The sequence below is a fragment of the Bombyx mandarina genome, chromosome 15, assembly GCF_030267445.1.
Source record: "Bombyx mandarina strain Sakado chromosome 15, ASM3026744v2".
NCBI lineage: Eukaryota > Metazoa > Arthropoda > Insecta > Lepidoptera > Bombycidae > Bombyx > Bombyx mandarina.
Genome location: NC_143221.1, coordinates 14,024,141 through 14,043,862, shown reverse-complemented (window position 1 = coordinate 14,043,862; position 19,722 = coordinate 14,024,141). Strand labels below are relative to the sequence as shown.

Genomic DNA, 19,722 nt, shown 5'->3' with positions numbered 1-19,722 from the left:
TATACATTTATATACATGTGGCACATTAAGTCGTCGTGGCCTAAAGGATAAGACATCCGGTGCATTCGTGTGTAGCGATGCACCGGTGTTCGAATCCCGCAGGCGGGTATCAATTTTTCTAATGAAATACGTACTCAACAAATGTTCACGATTGACTTCCACGGTGAAGGAATAACATCGTGTAATAAAAATCAAACCCGCAGAATTATAATTTGCGTAATTACTGGTGGTAGGACCTCTTGGGAGTCCGCACGGGTAGGTACCACCACCCCGCCTATTTCCGCCGTGAAGCAGTAATGCGTTTCGGTTCGAAGGGTGGAGTAGCCGTTGTAACTATACTGAGACCTTAGAACTTATATCTCAAGGTGGGTGGCGCATTTACGTTGTAGATGTCTATGGGCTCCAGTAACCACTTAACACCAGGTGGGCTGTGAGCTCGTCCACCCATCTAAGCAATAAAAAAAATTAAAAAAAATGTGGGATTTTGAATTCGGGGTGGGCCAGTGAAACGCTCGATCACTTCACAAAAACTCGATGTTTTATTATAAGTAACTCCAATACAACGTCTTTCGTCTTCCGGGTTACACTGCGTCTGAGCGTCATCGCGTCCGAAAACTACTCTCCTGTCGCTTATGAAATAAAAATCGGTGTCTCGCGTTCATTCACCGTCTTTCTTACTTCCTAACACGACATCTCCTATCTCTCTCACTCAGTCATGCTCCATATCTGTCATTCATCCACATCGCTCCGTTCCGTTCCTACATACATACATAATTATTTACAACACATGAACAACGATATCGATGTTAGCTCCCTCATACAAAGAGCAAACTAAAATTAATGTTTGGTCCAAGTGAGAATCGAGCTCACGACCCTTGGCATGACATTCAAGGGCTCTAACTAAATCTAAACTCCAACTAAATCAGTTAAACATTATTCTTTGAAGCTCTAATTTCTCCTGAACACATTCAAAGTATTTATTAAGGGTTAAGTAATCTTAATGAAATCATCAACTTCTTGGTAATAATATCCCGGATTAAGGACCATGGGTCAGTGAACCGAGTTTCAACTATTTCCGCCAAAGATCAAAGCTTACCTTCTAACTTAGTTTCACCCTAATGTGGAATTCTTATTAAGGGCCTACTCTTGTTAAGGGCTTTACGTTTTTGAATATTAAAATCGTTGACTCCCATTAAAGGTTAACAGTATTTTGATTTTTTGTTACTTTTGGGAGACCAGCGCTATACAATACTATTACATATAATATGAACTATATAGCTAACCGATTTATATACCAATAAGAACCATATACCAAGAATTTAGTCTGTCGCCGGCTATTAACTATCGAAGCGATTTACCCAGTCTTCGGGGAACGTGTTTGTGAGCTGTGATTTAGGAGTGATGCGTCCTACCGGCTGGTGCTGATCGACCATGAAGACCAAAGGATCAGAGAAGAACCGAAGGCTGAAAGCCATCATTACAAACCCGACTTGGGTATAGCCAAGTAGACGGTCATCATCTACCCCGCATAGCCATTTCATTATTTCACATTATTTCAACCATTTTTTAATACACTCTATGGGTGAATGCACTCACACCCTACTGTGAAGTGGTTAGAGGAAATCGGAGTGTTAACAACAGCTTCACCCTTAAACTGAAATACTTGGCAGCTCCCCAATACGAATAGGCAGGATGGTGGTACTAATCTGGATGGACTCTATTCGCTGTAACACCAAAAAAAGGTTTAAAGGTCATTTATAAATCTCGATTTAAAAGTGCTTCATGTCTTAGCTTCTAAGTTAATCAGGGAGCCATGAATAAAATACCAAGTCATCGTCAGAAATATTTATTCAAAGCCAACTAACTCTACACATAGACACGCTGTTTTAATGTTGTACGCAATAAAAACGATATCATATAAGATGTTTCGGAAAATAATGATCTCTAATACCAGTTTCATGGTCGAGATTTTTTTTTGTGAATTGAATCAGCACTAATTCGTATGTCACGATCGTACCGATGACCTAGAAACAGGGTTTCATCAATCAGGTTCAGGTTTCGTCAATTCTTAGCCAGCGTGCAAGGAAATAAACCACTCCATTGTTCGTCACGTTAGATAAACTGTATAATCATTTAACTGAGTATTCAGAATTCAGGTTTTTCGGTGATTTGCCTAACTTTCGGGCCAACGTTGGGATTTTTCTTCCCATATTAGAGTCCATTGCGAAAACTTTATAAAATGCTGAAAATTACCTTAATGAAATTTCATTTTCAACATCGAACTAAACCGTAACAACATTTACTTCTACTATTTTAAATCACAGAGCTTGTCCACAGTCTTATTTCCGAGGACATTTTCTCATCATTGCTTTCTGACTGATATGACGGTTCATTCTCCGAAATAATTTTAGGAAAAAGCTCTTAGTAGTAATCAGCAGCGGGTTATCATAAATAGCTATCAACGGATGGACCACCTAATAGATAGCATATGGCCCAGGTCAATTTAAGTGTTTGCCGAAGTGTTGCGACGTTCACAATGTAAACACAGCTATTCACCATCACATTTAAAATGAAGACTAACTTGCTACTTCACAAAGAAATAAGCAGGATCATCAAACTATTTGGATTTACAATACGCCCAAACTAATCAAGGATCTCGTAACTAAACTCACCCTGAGTATCATTCCTTTGGTCACATTAAAGTACACCCCACCCAAACCGACTGTTGTATAACGAAGCTGCAACTGAAATCTCTGCACCTGATAATAAAAAAAAAGATATGTGGTGTCGTGGGACGCCGGATAGGAACGAAGTTCCTTATTTATAAAAATATTAATTTTAAGTTCCATTCGAGGTATAAAGAGAATAAAACTGGAGGTTTCGCAATAACCCACGGTCATTTGGTAGCGTGCGAACTTATTGTGGTACACTTCATTCACGGTTCATTGCATAAGAGTTAGTGTATTGCGTAAACGAACGCATTGTGATCGTGGTCAATGAATAAAAAAAATATGTTATTTTTTGTACGTTATTACAAAGTTAAGTCGTACACTGCACTACAATGCAAACCATTACTAATAAAAATCTTACGTTACAAAAGCTTTTTCCCGGTTAGAGTGCCCTCCGCATCGTCCCATAAGGAACTTCGTTCCAAAACTCTTACTTAGTATTGAAACTGTTCACATGCCAGTCTGTGAGTTAACTCTTCAAGCATAAGCAATTCAAACTACCTTGCAAATAAACTCTATAGCACCTATGGTCACAGTACATAAGACTAATCTAATGAAATTAATGACTGCGTTACTCATATTAATAAAAATAAATAATAGTTTAAAAAAACTAAAGCGCTTTTATAGAAAATTTTGTAGAAAATCCAACTAAAAATAGAAAACAAATTTTAATAAATTTGAATTAAAAATAGTGTATGTAAAAATGATTTTATTGTAATAAACCGTGGGGTGCTTTTCAGGATATTATCAAAATAGCCCTTCTACTCATATCTGTTCATAAAATATTTATAACTACTGATATCATGCACCCCACGCTTTTTTTATAATAAAATAATTTTTTCTTACACTATTTTTAATTCAAATTTTATTAAAATTTATTTTCTATTTTTTAGTGGGATATTCTATAAAAGCGTATATTTTTAGTGTTTTTAAACTGCTATTTATTTTTTTGTTGAATTTAAATGTTTTCAATAAAAAAAATTAATATTAAATTGATATCGGTCCTTAATAAGTATACCAAAGGACAATGCCCATTTTCTTAGGGCGTTTGGGCCCCTAAAAAAGTTGTCGGGTTTTAACTTAATTTGATAGACAAAGCAATATCGTTTCATATTAAGAAAACGATTTTTATATTCTCACCCAGGTTTAAGAAAAATCTATTTTTTTCTGCAGCTAAAATTAGGTTGTTAATTGTTTTCTTCGAAATCAATAATCGCTCTCATCATTATTTACAGTATTAAATAAGTTAATTGTGGTTAATGTTGCTAGAAATAAGCCCTTACGTACATTTTATTATTATTATATCCTCATAATAATAATAAAATGAAATGAAAATCCGGAAGCCGGCAACGATATTGTTGTTGTTGTTTTTAAATTCACCAATAAGCAGGCAAAGAGCGTAGCCTATACAGCCTAGTCTGTCGTAGTTATATATATTTTTTTCAATAATAAGCTGGTGTATCTCTTTTTATTGCTTTTTAGGAGTTTTGACGCCAACTCGATGAATAATAGCTCATTGAGTGAGCGTGAATTTCCGCAGACCTTTTATCTTGAAAAAAAAAAACAGTCACTGCTATGTTAGCCACAGTTTTATTCCAATGCCTCAATAATCGTGAACGTTTAATACACAAAACAACACCCAATTTGTATATTATACATCACAATAAACTATTAAAAAAACATTAAAATAAAACTTCAAGTGACGCTTCACTCGGGTTGCTGCCAAAACTCTCTGATCATATATAATAAGAATAGAGTAATGGTAGGCCATTGAGATTTTTACTAATGGAATCAATAATATCTAAAAATATGAAATAATTCATGGTTTTAAGTAATAATTATTATTACAATATATAAATATTGAATTGAACAAAAATAAACTAAAAAGTGTGAATTATAACCATTAGCTATTTTTTTTAATTTGTTGTTCAAGTCACAGACAACTCTTTCGTTTGGCAGCTTAAAGGTTTACTACAAGGCTTTATGGTCTAAGCCCTTTGCCTATTGGCGAATTTAAAAACTATGGCACTTAGTTTTGGGATGTTATCAAATAAGTAATTTATTTTTTTGTAAAACAATGCCAGGTTGAAAGAAATGTTGATACATAAACTAAACAACGTGAAAAAATAAGGCATAGTTTTTCAAGTACAAATAGTTTTGACATATAGTTGGCCCACTTTTGGGTATTGTCCTTTCGAGTTAATCCGATGTTTTTAAGGGGGTTAAAATCATGTTCAAAGATTCCGTTACATACTAACATACATACGTTTGAAGCCCCCGGTAAGCGTACTCGTCAAACTCGACAAAGAGGTGCAACCTAACCCATGCATCAGCTCCCTGAGTTTGTCACCGGATCTTCTCAGCGGGTCGCGATTCCGATCCGATAGTAGATTCATCCGCGAAGCAGTTGCTCATGAGTTGTTGGGTCTCCTTCGGAGGCGCTCGGGCAGCTGTTAGCAAATCTCACCCCTTCTGGCTGAGCCTTTGCTCGCCCACCTGTCCTGGTGAAACTGGAAAGGCCTCCGGGCCACCAGTAAATTTTCAATCATAAAAAAAAAGCGTTTGAAGCTAATAAAAGCGTATTAAAATTGTATTATAAAAACAGTACTTACATCTAAGCTGTAATTAGCGGTGGGCACTTCGTATAGAGCCAACTGCGGGACTTGGGCATATGAATGTACGTTAGCGGCCATGATGGATAACAGTAACGCGCGCATCACGAGAAATAAAAACGAGAAAACATAGTACGTCAAATACGTGAATGAAGTTGTTGCACTGAAAAAAAAACATATTATAATTTATTATTCACCGCACTTACTCCTTGATAACAAATATCCACATCAGCTCGGCGTGTGATGTCATTAAAAGCAACCTTTGAAATGGTGACTTAATCGGCGATCCCTACTTGAATCCACTCACACACTATTAACACGTCGAACCCTTGATTTTGAAGTGATGATTCACTTGTATTCAACGTCCGTTAAAAAAGGATCCATACCGAGGACCGTAACAAAAGGCTCGTTATGATGAAGTTCAGGATATCAAACCGAAACAGTATTATCACGGGTCCCACCCATGCATCAGTCCGTTGAGTTTGGTAGTAGATTCATCCACGAAGCAGCTGCTCTCAAGTTGTTAGGTCTCCTTCGGAGGCGCTCGGGCAACTGTAAGCTAATCCCACCTCTCCTGGCTGAGCCTTTGCTCACCCACCTGTCCTTTTTTTTCCTACCTAAACTGATAGCCTTGAGAAGCTATTTCAGCATAACCTTAACTAGTAGGTGAGCTCACGGGGCTCAATCCAGAGTGATGCTAACACTGACCCTAGTAAGAGCAGTGCTTCGCAGAATCTACCGCCGGATCGGAAACGCGACCCACTGAGAAGATCCGGCGAGAAACTCACTGGGCTGTGCCTGTGGGCTAATTCGCTCGTCGAGCCCTTCGTCATGAGCGACGGGTTCGACGAGGACGGTGACCGGTGCTTGTGGTACCTAAAAGCACTGCTAATGGATCGGGAGGATCCGTAATGACGTGTTTTGGGCGACGTCGACTGTTTACCATTCGGTCTACAGGATCGGGTATGTTGTTTCCAGCGGCTACGACAAGAAGGTTCTCATGTCGCGCTGCCTTCTCAAAGTGGCGCAAACACCTGTCATGGTGAAACTGGAAAGGCCTTAGGGCCACCAGTAATCCTTCAATAATAAAATAAATAAAAAATATTATATTTGGTCCCGTAGATAGTTTAATAAAAACATATTTTCTCCAAAGAAGCAATAATAATTAATAGATTTTTTTTATACATACTGCTGCTGCTAATATCCATGAGCGGCAATTAGCCCTACCATCAGTTGGGAGACTAGAGACTTGGCTAGATTTTATGACAGAATAGAAATACCGGTTTCTCTACAAATCAAGCGGGAGACAGTAGAAGCTGAAGTAATCCTTGGTCAGAATAAGTGAGACGAAGTCGAAAAGTACTCAACTACAATGACCCTTTGATCGTTTATGATGATAACTAAATTTTCAATCCTATTTATATCCTTAAGAAAGTAACTTACATATTATACGTGTTTTCATTGCATACGTCGTTCGCATAGTAAATGCGGCTGAAAAAACAAATCATGGATAATAATTCAGAAGCAAGACGAGATCAAAATTGTAATTTAAATATAAAACAGCAAGCCATAATTATCTCGTTCGATATGAATAACGTTGCGACGAAATGTTTAAATCTAAAAGCCTAATTATTATAAGTTTGTGACATTGTAACAATGATGTCAAGTGTGGCTAAAACTTTTGAGGGTGTGTGTTTAAGACATTTATGAGTATTGATTATGCATTAAATATTTAAGCGAAAGTCATTTTCAATAACGAAAATAATTTAAATTTGAGAATTTATGTTGTTATTATTGTAATAGATTGTGTTATCGTTTTAAATATGTATACCTAGTCTTGCCGTAAATACTGAGACAAAGGGAAAAAAAAGTTACTATTGCAAATAGCATTTATTACTATTGCAGCCAATGGAGACCACTTCGAATAAGCTTTTTATTCTTTAAATTGTATTATATTTATGTATTAAACTAACAATTTAAAGAATAAAAAGCTTATTCGAAGTGGTCTCCATTGGCTGCAATACAGTCCTTTAAACGTTGAGGCCAGTTATCAATAGAAGTACGTACTCTTTCCATGGGAAAATTTTCACTACCAATCGTACGGATTGTTTTATGAACTCCAAATTATTATGGCGTTTAGAGCAAGCCGTATCTCTAAAACTGGCCATAAATCATAATCCAGCGGATTAAGATCGAGACTAGACGACGGCCAGTCTTCAGCTCTGATGAAGTCCGAAACGTTCCTTTCCAACCCAGACTGCGTAGGCCGAGCTTTATGACCTGGCGCCGAATCTTGCTGGAAGGATCATTCTTGATTATTAAACATGGTGTTGTTAAGGGGCTTCACTACCTTCTTAAGAATGGTGTCTTGATACACTTGTGCCGATGTTTTGATACCTTTTTCACAAAAGTATGGCTCAGTCATTCCTTCATAGCTAATACCCCACCAAACCATCACTGAAGTCGGATAGTGCCCACATTGCATTCTGTCGACTAATTGGGAAGCTTCCTTAGAGCTTTGAGCATAAACACGGTCATTTTGTTAAAATGTTGCTCAAGAAATGACCAGCACGTCTCTTATAGGCTGCAAGTCCTAAGTCATCTTTTAAAATACGCGACATGGTTCTAGGTGCTATCTTCATCTCCCGAGATAAAATATTTTGCTTTCGGACAGGATTTCCTCGAATTCTTTCCCTTACTGCTTTGAGCACCTTTTTCGTACGAATACTACGTGGACGGCCAGACCTTTTTCTGTCACAAACAGAGGAGATGAGACACCTATTAATAGCCCGGTACACAAACATTTTACTAATACCAAGCGTATGGAGAGTTTTAAAAATTGCATTTGGCTCCATATCTACTTTGTGTAATGCAATCACAGCGATTTGGTTCTCTTTATCACCCCATTCCATTTTAATATCGCAAAATATTGTACAATGTTTTGGCGCCAAAATGAGAAAACTCAATGAGCAATCATATAAAAATGACAGATTCCAAATTCAAATGTAATATTTTGTTTATTTTTAATTGTAACAGTATTTATGGCCAGACTAAGTATATTTCTCCTGTGCGTGTGTTTGTTACTGAACTCCTCCTAAGCGGCTGGACCGATTTGAACGATTTTTTTGTATGCGTTCGGGTCGATAGTTTAGATTCACAAATCAGCCCGGCACATGGCGCTGCAGTCGGTATTTAGATTATTTATCTTTCCTAGAAATTAATTATATGGCAAAACAACCTTCCTCCTATGTCTTAAATTGGGTTTTGGGACTTATGTCTTGGTGTCTACTTACTTTACTGGCCCCTAAGCGTGAGGTCTAAATCTGTCTGAAGAGCTTTTCAATCATGAAATTATTACGGAAGAATATACTCACTTCAAAGAGTTGTATAATTGGAAACAAATGAAGAACAGATTCGTGAAATACGAGATCAGTACAAAACAATTTAGCTGCTCGTCCATTTGCTTTACTAATAAAACAATTTGGGAATACTGCACTCTCAGAGTACTCCACGGAACTGTTTTCTGAAAACATTAAATAAATAAACCCACATACAACATTAGAATGGACTTTAAATATCAAAATTGAGAAACAAATTAATAAGTGCTACATAAGAAAAATATTAAAAGACTGGTGGTAGGATCTCTTGTGAGTCCGCGCGGTTAGGTACCACCACCCCGTCTATTTCTGCCGTGAAGCAGAAATGCGTTTCGGTTTGAAGGGTAGGGTAGCCGTTGTAACTATACTGAGATTTTAGAACTTATATCTCAAGGTGGGTGGCGCATTTACGTTGTAGATGTCTATGGGCTCCAGTAACCACTTAGCACCAGGTCGGCTGTGAGCTCGTCCAAACATCTAAGCAATAAAAAAAAATAAAAAAAATACTGTACTGAGCTGCAGGGAATACCTAAATAATCAGTCAACAAAATTTATAAATTTACAACCCCAATGTCGACTGAAATACATATTTCTTATGAAATGTATTTACGTTTGGCCATTTATGAGATTATTCTCATAAATGGCCAAACGTAAATACAGCTATTTGTGGAAAAATGAAAACCTGTTCAGAAATGAGGTAGAGGGCAGGCAGAATTCACACAATTTTATAAAATGATGCGAACCTGCGATAGCGTTGTACAAACACTCACGTAGCGGGAAAAAGATGCAAAATTCCCTTTCGACCTCCCAAAAAAAAAGAGATAAAATCTATTTTCTCGTGATTATTTCAATTCACATAGTACAACAATGGCTAAGCATTTTGGTTTTAGTAAATATGAGAATCAATTTATTGTATCATCAGTCACCACAGAGAGCTATGTGTTAGACGAATTTTTAGCAGTTGTCTTGATGATGACGCAGATGAACTTCAAATTGTATTAGGAACAAAAAAATTACTCACCTTTTTCATGAAAGAACTAACGGTACTGTTGAAATCTTCGAAGAAGGACGATAAATAATTGCTGAAACACATTATCAAGACGTCTGTGAAGCTCCACAAGAACGTGGCTTGCATACAGAGGAACTGTAATAAAAGATTGAATCAGAACTATCTCAGCTCCAAGTCTGATTTAGAGATTTTCAAATATTTTACTAATGTTGTTTTCTTTGGCCTCAACCGTAAATTTGCTCTTGAAACTTGCAAATTGGAAGTAATTATTTTGTGAACTTAATTGCTGATATTGTAAATTACTATCTAAGAAAGGGGGCCATTGGTTTAGAGATTTAAATTAAAAATACAATCATATTCGATTATGAAATTGTAGATTCTGAATACGGTCTAAGTAAATTTATTTTAAGTAGATCATTTTTAACAACATTTTAGAAAGAAACTAATAACTAAGGAAACTAATGCTCATTCCTTAAACGAGAATTGTAAATTAAACATACCTCGGCGATAAATCCCACAAAGAAGTTATAGGAAAAGTAATCAAGGACAAACTTCCATTTGAATTTGAAGTAATTGTTCAATACTGTGTGATTTAAGCTGGTTTCTCCCAAACAAAACATGACAGACCTAATGTTGAAAACTTTGGATAACACGTACTCGACTGGAAATAAATGCGATGTCTTTCAATAATAGTAATAATGTTAATAATGGCACGGATTTTTGTATTACTTACATTTTTAACAGAAATTCTTTTTTCTCTATAAAATTTACTGTAGCTATTAACAACTAGAAGATTGCACAAAGTGGGAATGAGTTGCTCGCTCCGGACATTGCAATAATTGTTACGTTAGAATACTCATTGTAAAAATGAATATTTAAAAAAAATCTAATATTAAAAAAAAAAGACATGCCCGCTGACTTTCTTGCCAGTTCTTCTCAGGACGGAGGCTAGTTTTTGTGTATTCGCGGTAGTTCTTTTTGACGTTCAACAAGTATGTATTTTCATTTATGTTGAATATATTTTCTTTTTATTTGATTTGATTAATTATTATATGAGAAAAACGTGAACGTGAGAAAAAAGTTCTTTCGTCTCATAACAAATTTTTGTATTGTCTGTTGCTTTTTGGCTGACCCTTTGTCATAATATTATAATTTTATGTGTTCATTTATAAATGTTGGTTACTTGTTCCCAATTTGTGACAGTAACTAATTAAATTAATAACTATAATTATTTTTATCTCAGGGCTATCTTTAAGTCTAAGCATTCGGTTAGATGAAGTATTTAACTTTATTTATCTCATATAATTTCATTACATATATTTTGGCTATGTATGTTCGAAAATTTGTGACGCTTCAAAAATCTAACTATCTATAATATGTAGCTATAGTTGATTGGTTTAAATCCTTCACAGTATATTTTTCTTATAAATCACTAGCTTCATCAGAAAATGGTCTGACAATGAGACAAAAATGAATAAACTCAGAGCCACCACCCAATAAAAAGTTCAATTTTTGTGCAGTCGTTTCAATTTATACTAAGATATTTGGCATAGATCCATGAAAACACACGTGCAAGTTATTTCAATTATTGTATTTCATATTAATTCAAAGTTACAGCCCGATTGCCCGAAGCCAGGATCATAGAGTTCAAATATAATTAATTGAAGGCGTTAAAAGTGAGACCTTACAAATCATGCCTCAAGGTGGGTGGCGGCATTTACGTTGTAGATGTCTATGGGCTCCGGTAACCGCTTAACACCAAGTTTGCTATGAGCTGGTCAACCCATCTAAAAACAAAAACAAAAAAAAATAATTATGTTTCAGTCAATCATAGTTCAAAATAGAAAGCGGTAAGCAGCGGCTTGGCTCTGCCCCTGGCATTGCTGAAGTCCATGGGCGACGGTAACCACTGACCATCAGGTGGGCCGTATACTCGTCTGCCTACAAGGGCAATAAATAAATAAAAATAAAAAAAAAGAATCAAAGATTGACTTTTGGTAAGACTCAAGATATTTTAGATCACTTACTCAACGCAAAAATCAGCACTACATAGGTCAAGGTATTGGTTCTCGAAACTAGATTTCTCGTTGTTCGTATTTCAGTCACGCTTTGTTCGAACTCCAAAGTTTTCGATATCAATGCTGACCAATTCTTGGACAGACGCCACAGCAGTACCAACGTCACGTAACTAGTAAAATAAAATAGGAAATTCGCTGAAAATACAAATATTTACGCGTTTAAAATTTAATTAGACACAAATAATGTAAGCTAAAGAATAGTTGAGATGAAAACTTAACTCTGCACATTTAAATCTATACTAATATATAAATCTACAGTGGTTTTTACGGGTGATCCGTTATAATTACTGAACCATGCATCCGATTGCCTTGAAACTTGGTATCCGTGTAGAAAATACATGTACTTAATGGATAGGCTAATATTTATATGAGTTTGGACCTACACCAGTTGCGGGGGCGTTAATGATGAGAATCTTTGTGGGGGTAAGAAATAATAATATTAATTTTAAATGCTCAGCGAAGCGGACGGGCACAGCTAGTTACTTATATAACTATGTAAATTTAAAGGATGATAAATGAAAAACGGATTTACGACACAAAGGATTCAGAACAAATAAAAAGAATTTTAGGCAGAAATCAACAAACAAGATCAGAAAATAACAGAAGATTAGGTATACGTAAATTCAAAACTCAAAAGAATATTATGACGATAAAGCGCAAAATATTACAAAAGAATAAAAACTTAATTTTGGGCATCAGAGGCATCGACCAGACAATATACAGTCGGAACTACTTTTGACATAGTTTTTATTTGTATTCGAGAAAAAAATTTAGATTTCTTGTTTTTCCGTCCTCTTCTACATTCAATTTAAGAATATATTTCCATCCCAACCACATTCGCTATAGATAAGAATCTATCACTCTTAAGTATATACATATTATAACTACAACGGGTCAATCCTTGCGGAGCAAAAAAAAAATACGGTTCATAAATAAGGAAATGGCACGTAATTTTTAATGCTTTTATAATATATATTCTAGATATATTCCATAAAATAAATTAGAATCAATTGCAAAACAAAATTTGAACACAAAATAAAATCAAGGGTGTTTGAACTTATATCTCTGATAAAGGGAATTGTAAAATTAATTGATACAACTCACAGACTACATTCAAGGACACGTTGCTATCCACAAAAGAATAGAATGCCAGAAACGTCATCACCGTTTGTCCGACGACAGTTATTGCGTGGTATAAAGCGTACAGTGATCTGAACTCGAATCTTAAATCAAAGATACGTGTTTATTGATCACTTGTAAGTATAGTGTTACTAGTCGCTCGGAGGCCTTCCCAGTTTCACCAGGACAGGTGGGCGAGTATAAGCTCAGCCAGAAGGGGTGGGATTTGCTAACAGCTGCCCGAGCGCCTCCGCAGGAGACCTAACAACTCAAGAGCAACTGCTTCGCGAATGAATCTACTACCGGATCGGAACCGCGAAACTCAGCGAGCTGATGCATAGGTTAGGTTGTACGTTGACCTCTTTGTCGAGTTCGACGAGTACGGTTACCGGGGTTCCTAAGCCTGCTCCTAGTGTTAGAGCTGAAGGCGTCGGTGACTTGTAAGCTCCAATAATTGGAATCGGAACAATAAGTGATAGCCTTGAGAGGCTATTTCAGCTTCGCCCTAACGTTTGTAGGTGAGCTCGCGGTGCTCAAACCGGTAACTGCTAACACTGACCCTAGCAAGAGCAGTGCTTCGCAGAATCTACCATCGGAACGGAAACGCGACCCACTGAGAAGATCCGGCGAGAAACTCAGTGGGCTGTGTCTGTGGGTTAATTCGTTCGTCAAGCCTTTTAGTCTAGTCAACAAGTTCAAAAACGTGTTAAATAGACATAAAGCTCCTAAAAATATGTACGATAGCTCATTGGATGCGGAATGATGTCTACAAAAATGTTTTTCAAGGGCTTGTTAGCACATAAAAAATTGCGATTGTTATAAATAAAATAAGATTTAAAAAAAAAGGAATTTGGTTTTTCCTTAATAATTTCTAAAATAATGATATTTAAGTAATTTTGAAAAAAGATCCTGAAAGAGGAGGAAATTTCCAATAAAAAAGTCCCAACTCCCGGAATTCTATCTCTATTATTTATAAAAAAAAATTAAGGCTGAAAATAGCGCTCCGCGAGGTCGTTACGGCATAGGCGCGCCGTCTAAAAAGCCGGTATATCACCTAAAATATTTTTTTTATAGTATTAAATAACAATATAAAAATTTGAATAAATTATGGTGTAATCTAAACACTTGAACGAAAAAAACCTCGGTTGAAAAAAAATTTTATATCGATTTTTCAAAAATTTACACCATTGTTAATTAACTAACTTTTTTCCAGTCTCTGTTTTATAAATTACGGTATAAAAGTTACAATAATTCATCTATAAATTTTTCCCTTCGTGGAGCTCTTATCATTTAAGTACTTAATAAAGTAATGCAAAAAAAATTTTTTAATCTTTATTATTTTGATAATTATAATTTTTTTTAATTAACAAAAAATTAAATTTCAATTTAATGTTATGAAAAATAGTTTTTTTCCGTAATATCTTAATATTGCTGTTTTTGCATCTACCATAGGTATTAATTAACAATTAAAAAAAAAATTACGCTATTTGTTAAGAAATTGTTTATAAACAAATAGACTATTTTGGGATTTTTAAAAAAAATATTTTTACCGTTTTATTGTATAGGTGAAATAATGATTTAAAAAAAAAAAAATCTTAAATGTTTTAATTGTTTAAAATCGTTTTTTTCATATTTCAATTGTTTAAATAATTAGTTAAGAAATTATTTTTTTCTTAAAAATCATCATTGACTCTTTTCAGCGGATTAACAAAGAAATACATTTCAACAAATTATAAGCTATGAAATTTAAAAAAATATCAAAAAAATCTTAAATTTTTATAAACAAATGCTTATAACTGATAAACAATAGTTACAGGATCGATTTTGAATTTATTTTAAAGATAAATAAATCTATATCTATACTAATATTATAAAGAGGAAAGATTTGTTTGTTTGTTTGTTTCGAATAGGCTCCGAAACTACTGGACCGATTTGAAAAATTATTTTTCCATTAGAAGCCGACATTGTCCCTGATGAACATAGGCTACTTTTTTTAAATTTTTATTTATTTTATTTTTTTGGTTTCATGTGTGTTTTAATGTTTCCGAAGCGAAGCGAGGGCGGGTCGCTAGTCCTTTATAAAAATGACTTGAGTGTCCTTTACCGTATCTCTTATAGTTTAAAAGTTATAACAATTTATCACTTGACAAATTATGTAACGGCTGTAATTTCATTATCATATAATATCTAAAAATGCTGTAAAAAATAAAATTTTTTTTTTCTATATTTTGTTATGTATGGTTGTTTTTGTAATTTTTTGTAGTTTTCGAAAAAAAATATATCGATTAATATTAATTTTTTATAACAAATTGTTAAGTTAATAAACAATGAAATTATTTATAAAAAAATGTATTTCTTTGTTAATCCGCTGAAAAGAGTCAATGATGATTTTTAAGAAAAAAATAATTTCTTAACTAATTATTTAAACAATTGAAATATGAAAAAAACGATTTTAAACAATTAAAACACTTATTTAAGAAATTTTTTTTTTTTAAATCATTATTTCACCTATACAATAAGACGGTAAATTTTTTTTTTTAAAAAATCCCAAAATTGTCTATTTCTTTATAAACAATTTCTTAACAAATAGCGTAATTTTTTTTTTTAAATGTTAATTTATACCTATGGTAGATGCAAAAACAGCAATATTAAGATATTACGGAAAAAAACTATTTTTCATAACATTTTTTAGAAATTAAATTTTTTGTTAATTAAAAAAAATTATAATTATCAAAATAATAAAGATAAAAAATTTTTTTTTGCATTACTTTATTAAGTACTTAAATGATAAGAGCTCCACGAAGGGAAAAATTTATAGATGAATTATTGAAACTTTTATACCGTAATTTATAAAAACAGAGATTGGAAAGAAGTTAGTTAATTAACAATGGTGTAAATTTTTGAAAAATCGATATAAAATTTTTTTTTCACCGAGGTTTTTTTCGTTCAAGTGTTTAGATTACACCATAATTTATTCAAATTTTTAAATTGTTATTTAATACTATAAAAAAAATATTTTAGGTGATATACCGGCTTTTTAGACGGCGCGCCTATGCCGTAACGACCTCGCGGAGCGCTATTTTCAGCGTTAAATTTTTATTATTAATAATAGAGATAGAATTCCGGGAGTTGGGACTTTTTTATTGGAAATTTCCTCCTCTTTCAGGATCTTTTTTCAAAATTACTTAAATATCATTATTTTAGAAATTATTAAGGAAAAACCAAATTCCTTTTTTTTTTAATCTTATTTTGTTTATAACAATCGCAATTTTTTATGTGCTAATAAGCCCTTAAAAAACATTTTTGTAGACATCATTCCGCATCCAATGAGCTATCGTACATATTTATAGGAGCTTTATGTCTATTTAACACGTTTTTAAACTTGTTGACTAGACTATTTCGTCGCAAGCGACGGGTTCGACGAGAACGGTGACCGGAGGGGACACTTACATTTCATACTTTATTTACTTTTAGTAGTTAGGTTATAGCTATCGTAATTCTTGAAAAAAGTAGGACTTGCATTAGCGAAACGGAAGAAACTTGTGAAAGTATTGACTTTTGTATTGTACAATAAGGCTGAGATACAAATGGCTCTAAACTCTATGTAGGAAAGCAATCACAGAAAATCGAGGATTGATGTTGTAACACATCAAATTGAATATATATAAGCCAACGACAATATAAATGTTCAAGTAACAAAAGTAAGATGATTATAGTTCATATTTTTTTGAAGACTGAGTAGATATGTCAGCTCATAAAAGAAATTCTAGTCGAAAAGGAAAGGACAAAATGAAACTTTTCAAGGTAACTAAGTAACTGCCAATAACAGAGATCCAAAGAAATAACTTTTAATTTGACATTTTTTTTACTTTTGATATCGATTTTTGTGCGTACATATACAGCTGGGTTTCTTATTCATTGCTTGGAAAGATTAACAAGCTCACGGCCCATCTGGTGTTAAGTGGTTACCGGAGCCCATAGACGCCCTACGTTGACACATTACCGATTGTATTGATGCGTACGTACGATGGATACGTACTTGACTGACTTCCGCGTTGAAGGAATAACATCGTGTAATAAAAATCAAAACCCGCAAAAATATAATATACGTAATTACCGGTGGTAAGGTGTCTTAAGGCGAGTATGTACCACCACTCTGCCTATTTCTGCCGTGGAGCAGTAATGCGTTTCGGTTTGAATGGTGGGACTGAGACTTAGAACTTATATCTCAAGGTGGGTGGCGGCATGTAAAAGTCGTAGCTCATAGGGGCTCTGGTGATTACTGAACGACAGACGGATCGTAATCTCGTCCACTCATCTCATCAATAAAAAATTATGAATAATGTAATTTTAAAGTAAATTACACTTGCATCAGAAGTTTGAAAAGCATCAATCATCGCTCACCTATTACAACCAAACGACATATTATATCGTACATACATACCTGACGTCATCAGGATTGGTTTGCGATAAGCCTTGAACAGGAAAAAATCCCACCCAGCGCGCCAACCGCATGAGATGCCTCAAGCCCGCGTGGAACTCACAGTAATTGGCTTTCGCTGTACAGTACTGTATTTGTGTATGCGCTTCCAAAACCATCTCGATTATTTGACTCTTGATAAGAAAGTCTTCGTATAATTCTGAAGTTATTATTTTGAATCCCTAAAAATTCTGTTCGACAAAGTGTGAATTTAATATGAGATATTAGCGTGTAATGTGTTCTTGAATTTAGTGATTGTAGAAGTGTCGCAGTCTCTGTCGTAGATATACTTTTTTTATTGCTTAGATGGGTGGACGAGCTCACAGCCCATCTGGTGTAAAGTGGTCACTGGAGCCCATAGACATCTACAACGCAAATGCGCCACCCACCTTGAGATATAAGTTCTAAGGTCTCAAGTATAGTTACAACGGCTGCCCTACGCTTCAAACCGAAACGCATTACTGCTTCACGGCAGAAATAAGCAGGGTGGTGTAATTTGGTTGTAATAGGTGAACGATGATTGATGCTTTTCAAACTTCTGATGCAAGTGTAATTTACTTTAAAATTACATTATTCAATTTTTGTTATTGCTGAGATGAGTGGACTAGCTTAACGGTCCGTCTGTCGTTTAGTAACCACCAGGGCCCATAGACATCAAATACGTAAATGCCGCCACCTACCTTGAGATATGAGTTCTAAGTCTCAGTTCCACCATTCAAATCGAAACGCATTACTGCTTCACGGCAGAAATAGGCAGGGTGGTGGTACCCACAACAGGTCCTACCACCAGTAGAGGTCCCACCACCGGTAGAGTACCATAAGTCATCTGTATTATCTGATCAAGTGATGTGAATATGCAACCACACTTTTTCCTATTTCTGACGCACTAACTATACTTGAGACCTTAGAACTTATATTTCAAGGTGGGTGGCACATTTACGTTGTGGATGTCTATGGGCTCCAGTATGAAACGTTCGGACACATGTAATAAATAAATAAATCTATAGCCTCGTATTTCGTAGTTGGTCATGTTTCGACTATGACCCCTTTTAGAGATTAAAGATCAAAGAAAAACTTTAGAAATATTACTTCTCCGTTGTTCTATTTTTTAGTATAGAGAGTCAATCGGTCCGTTGATTTAAAAAAAACTAGGTACCTGTCCTTATAACTGTAGCTAAAACAAATCTCAATTGGCAATGAAGCAGCAGCCTTTCAATCTTTCTGATCGGAACCTTGTTTATGATCATGAATTAACAAGGGCTAAAACTTGATGCATCGTGTAATAAAAACCAAACCCGCAAAATTATAATTTGCGTAATCACTGGTGGTAGGACCTCTTGTGAGTCCGCACGGGTAGGTACCACCACCCCGCCTATTTCCGCCGTGAAGCAGTAATGCGTTTCAGTTCGAATGGTGGGGTAGCCGTTGTAACTATACGGAGACCTTATAACTTATATCTCGAGGTGGGTGGCGCATTTACGTTGTAGATGTCTATGGGCTCCAGTAACCACTTAACACCAGGTGGGCTGTGAGCTCGTCCATCCATCTAAGCAATAAAAAAAAAGCATTTATGAAACCATGCAACTTACGCAGTCCCACCATCATCCCCATCAATATAGGAATCAAAACTTTCTTATTTACCTAACTTTCCTACCTTTCATTAGTTACGAATTAGTTAAGACAATATCCTTAGCATACTAGATTTAATAACGAGTCATAGGAGGATAATAGATACTATAAGTTTTTACGTGATATTTGGTGTGCCTTTCTACTAAGCTAAAAGTAGCAGCCATTAGGGTTTCAAAATTTCAAAACCTATGGAAAACACGACACGAATTAAACTGCACATCTAAAAGATCCCAGAAACATTATTATTCCAGTGAAAATGATATTACGTAAGTTTCAGATAATTGTCAATTTTCATTATAAGAAATAACAGTTCAGATGTATTTTTACACCTCTGTCCTATAAATGGTATGACTGCCGCTTTATAGGCTATTGCAAAATGAATCATTGATTTGGTTAACATCACCAATACACTCGCTAAATGATACTATATTTATCATAGACTAGCGACCCGCCCTCGCTTCGCTTTAGAAACTGTAATTTATTATTGATTTCCCCACTATTCAATGGATGTTATTATACATATAAAGCTTCCTCTTCAATCACTCTACCTATTAAAAGAAACCGCATCAAAATCCGTTGCGTAGTTTTAAAGATTTAAGCATATATAGGGACTGACAGATATAGGGACAGAGTAAGCGACTTTGTTTTATACTATGCAGTGATATTTTGGTATTTCACCTTTAATTGTT

General features: G+C 34.9%; 1 protein-coding gene across 1 annotated transcript; it reads right to left on the bottom strand.

Moving 5' to 3' along the window:
* Window positions 1-922: 922 nt before the first annotated feature.
* On the bottom strand, window positions 923-17,646 carry LOC114248607 (gustatory receptor for sugar taste 64f). The gene is made up of 11 exons (XM_089732845.1): window positions 17,369-17,646; window positions 12,910-13,028; window positions 11,755-11,940; window positions 10,228-10,388; window positions 9,740-9,862; window positions 8,716-8,864; window positions 5,342-5,504; window positions 2,673-2,759; window positions 1,952-2,024; window positions 1,359-1,519; window positions 923-958 (listed from the first exon to the last, which is right to left on the bottom strand). The coding sequence occupies exons 1-11, from the start codon at window positions 17,521-17,523 to the stop codon at window positions 923-925; spliced, it is 1,413 nt and encodes a 470-aa protein (XP_089588971.1). The 5' UTR covers window positions 17,524-17,646.
* Window positions 17,647-19,722: the final 2,076 nt, after the last annotated feature.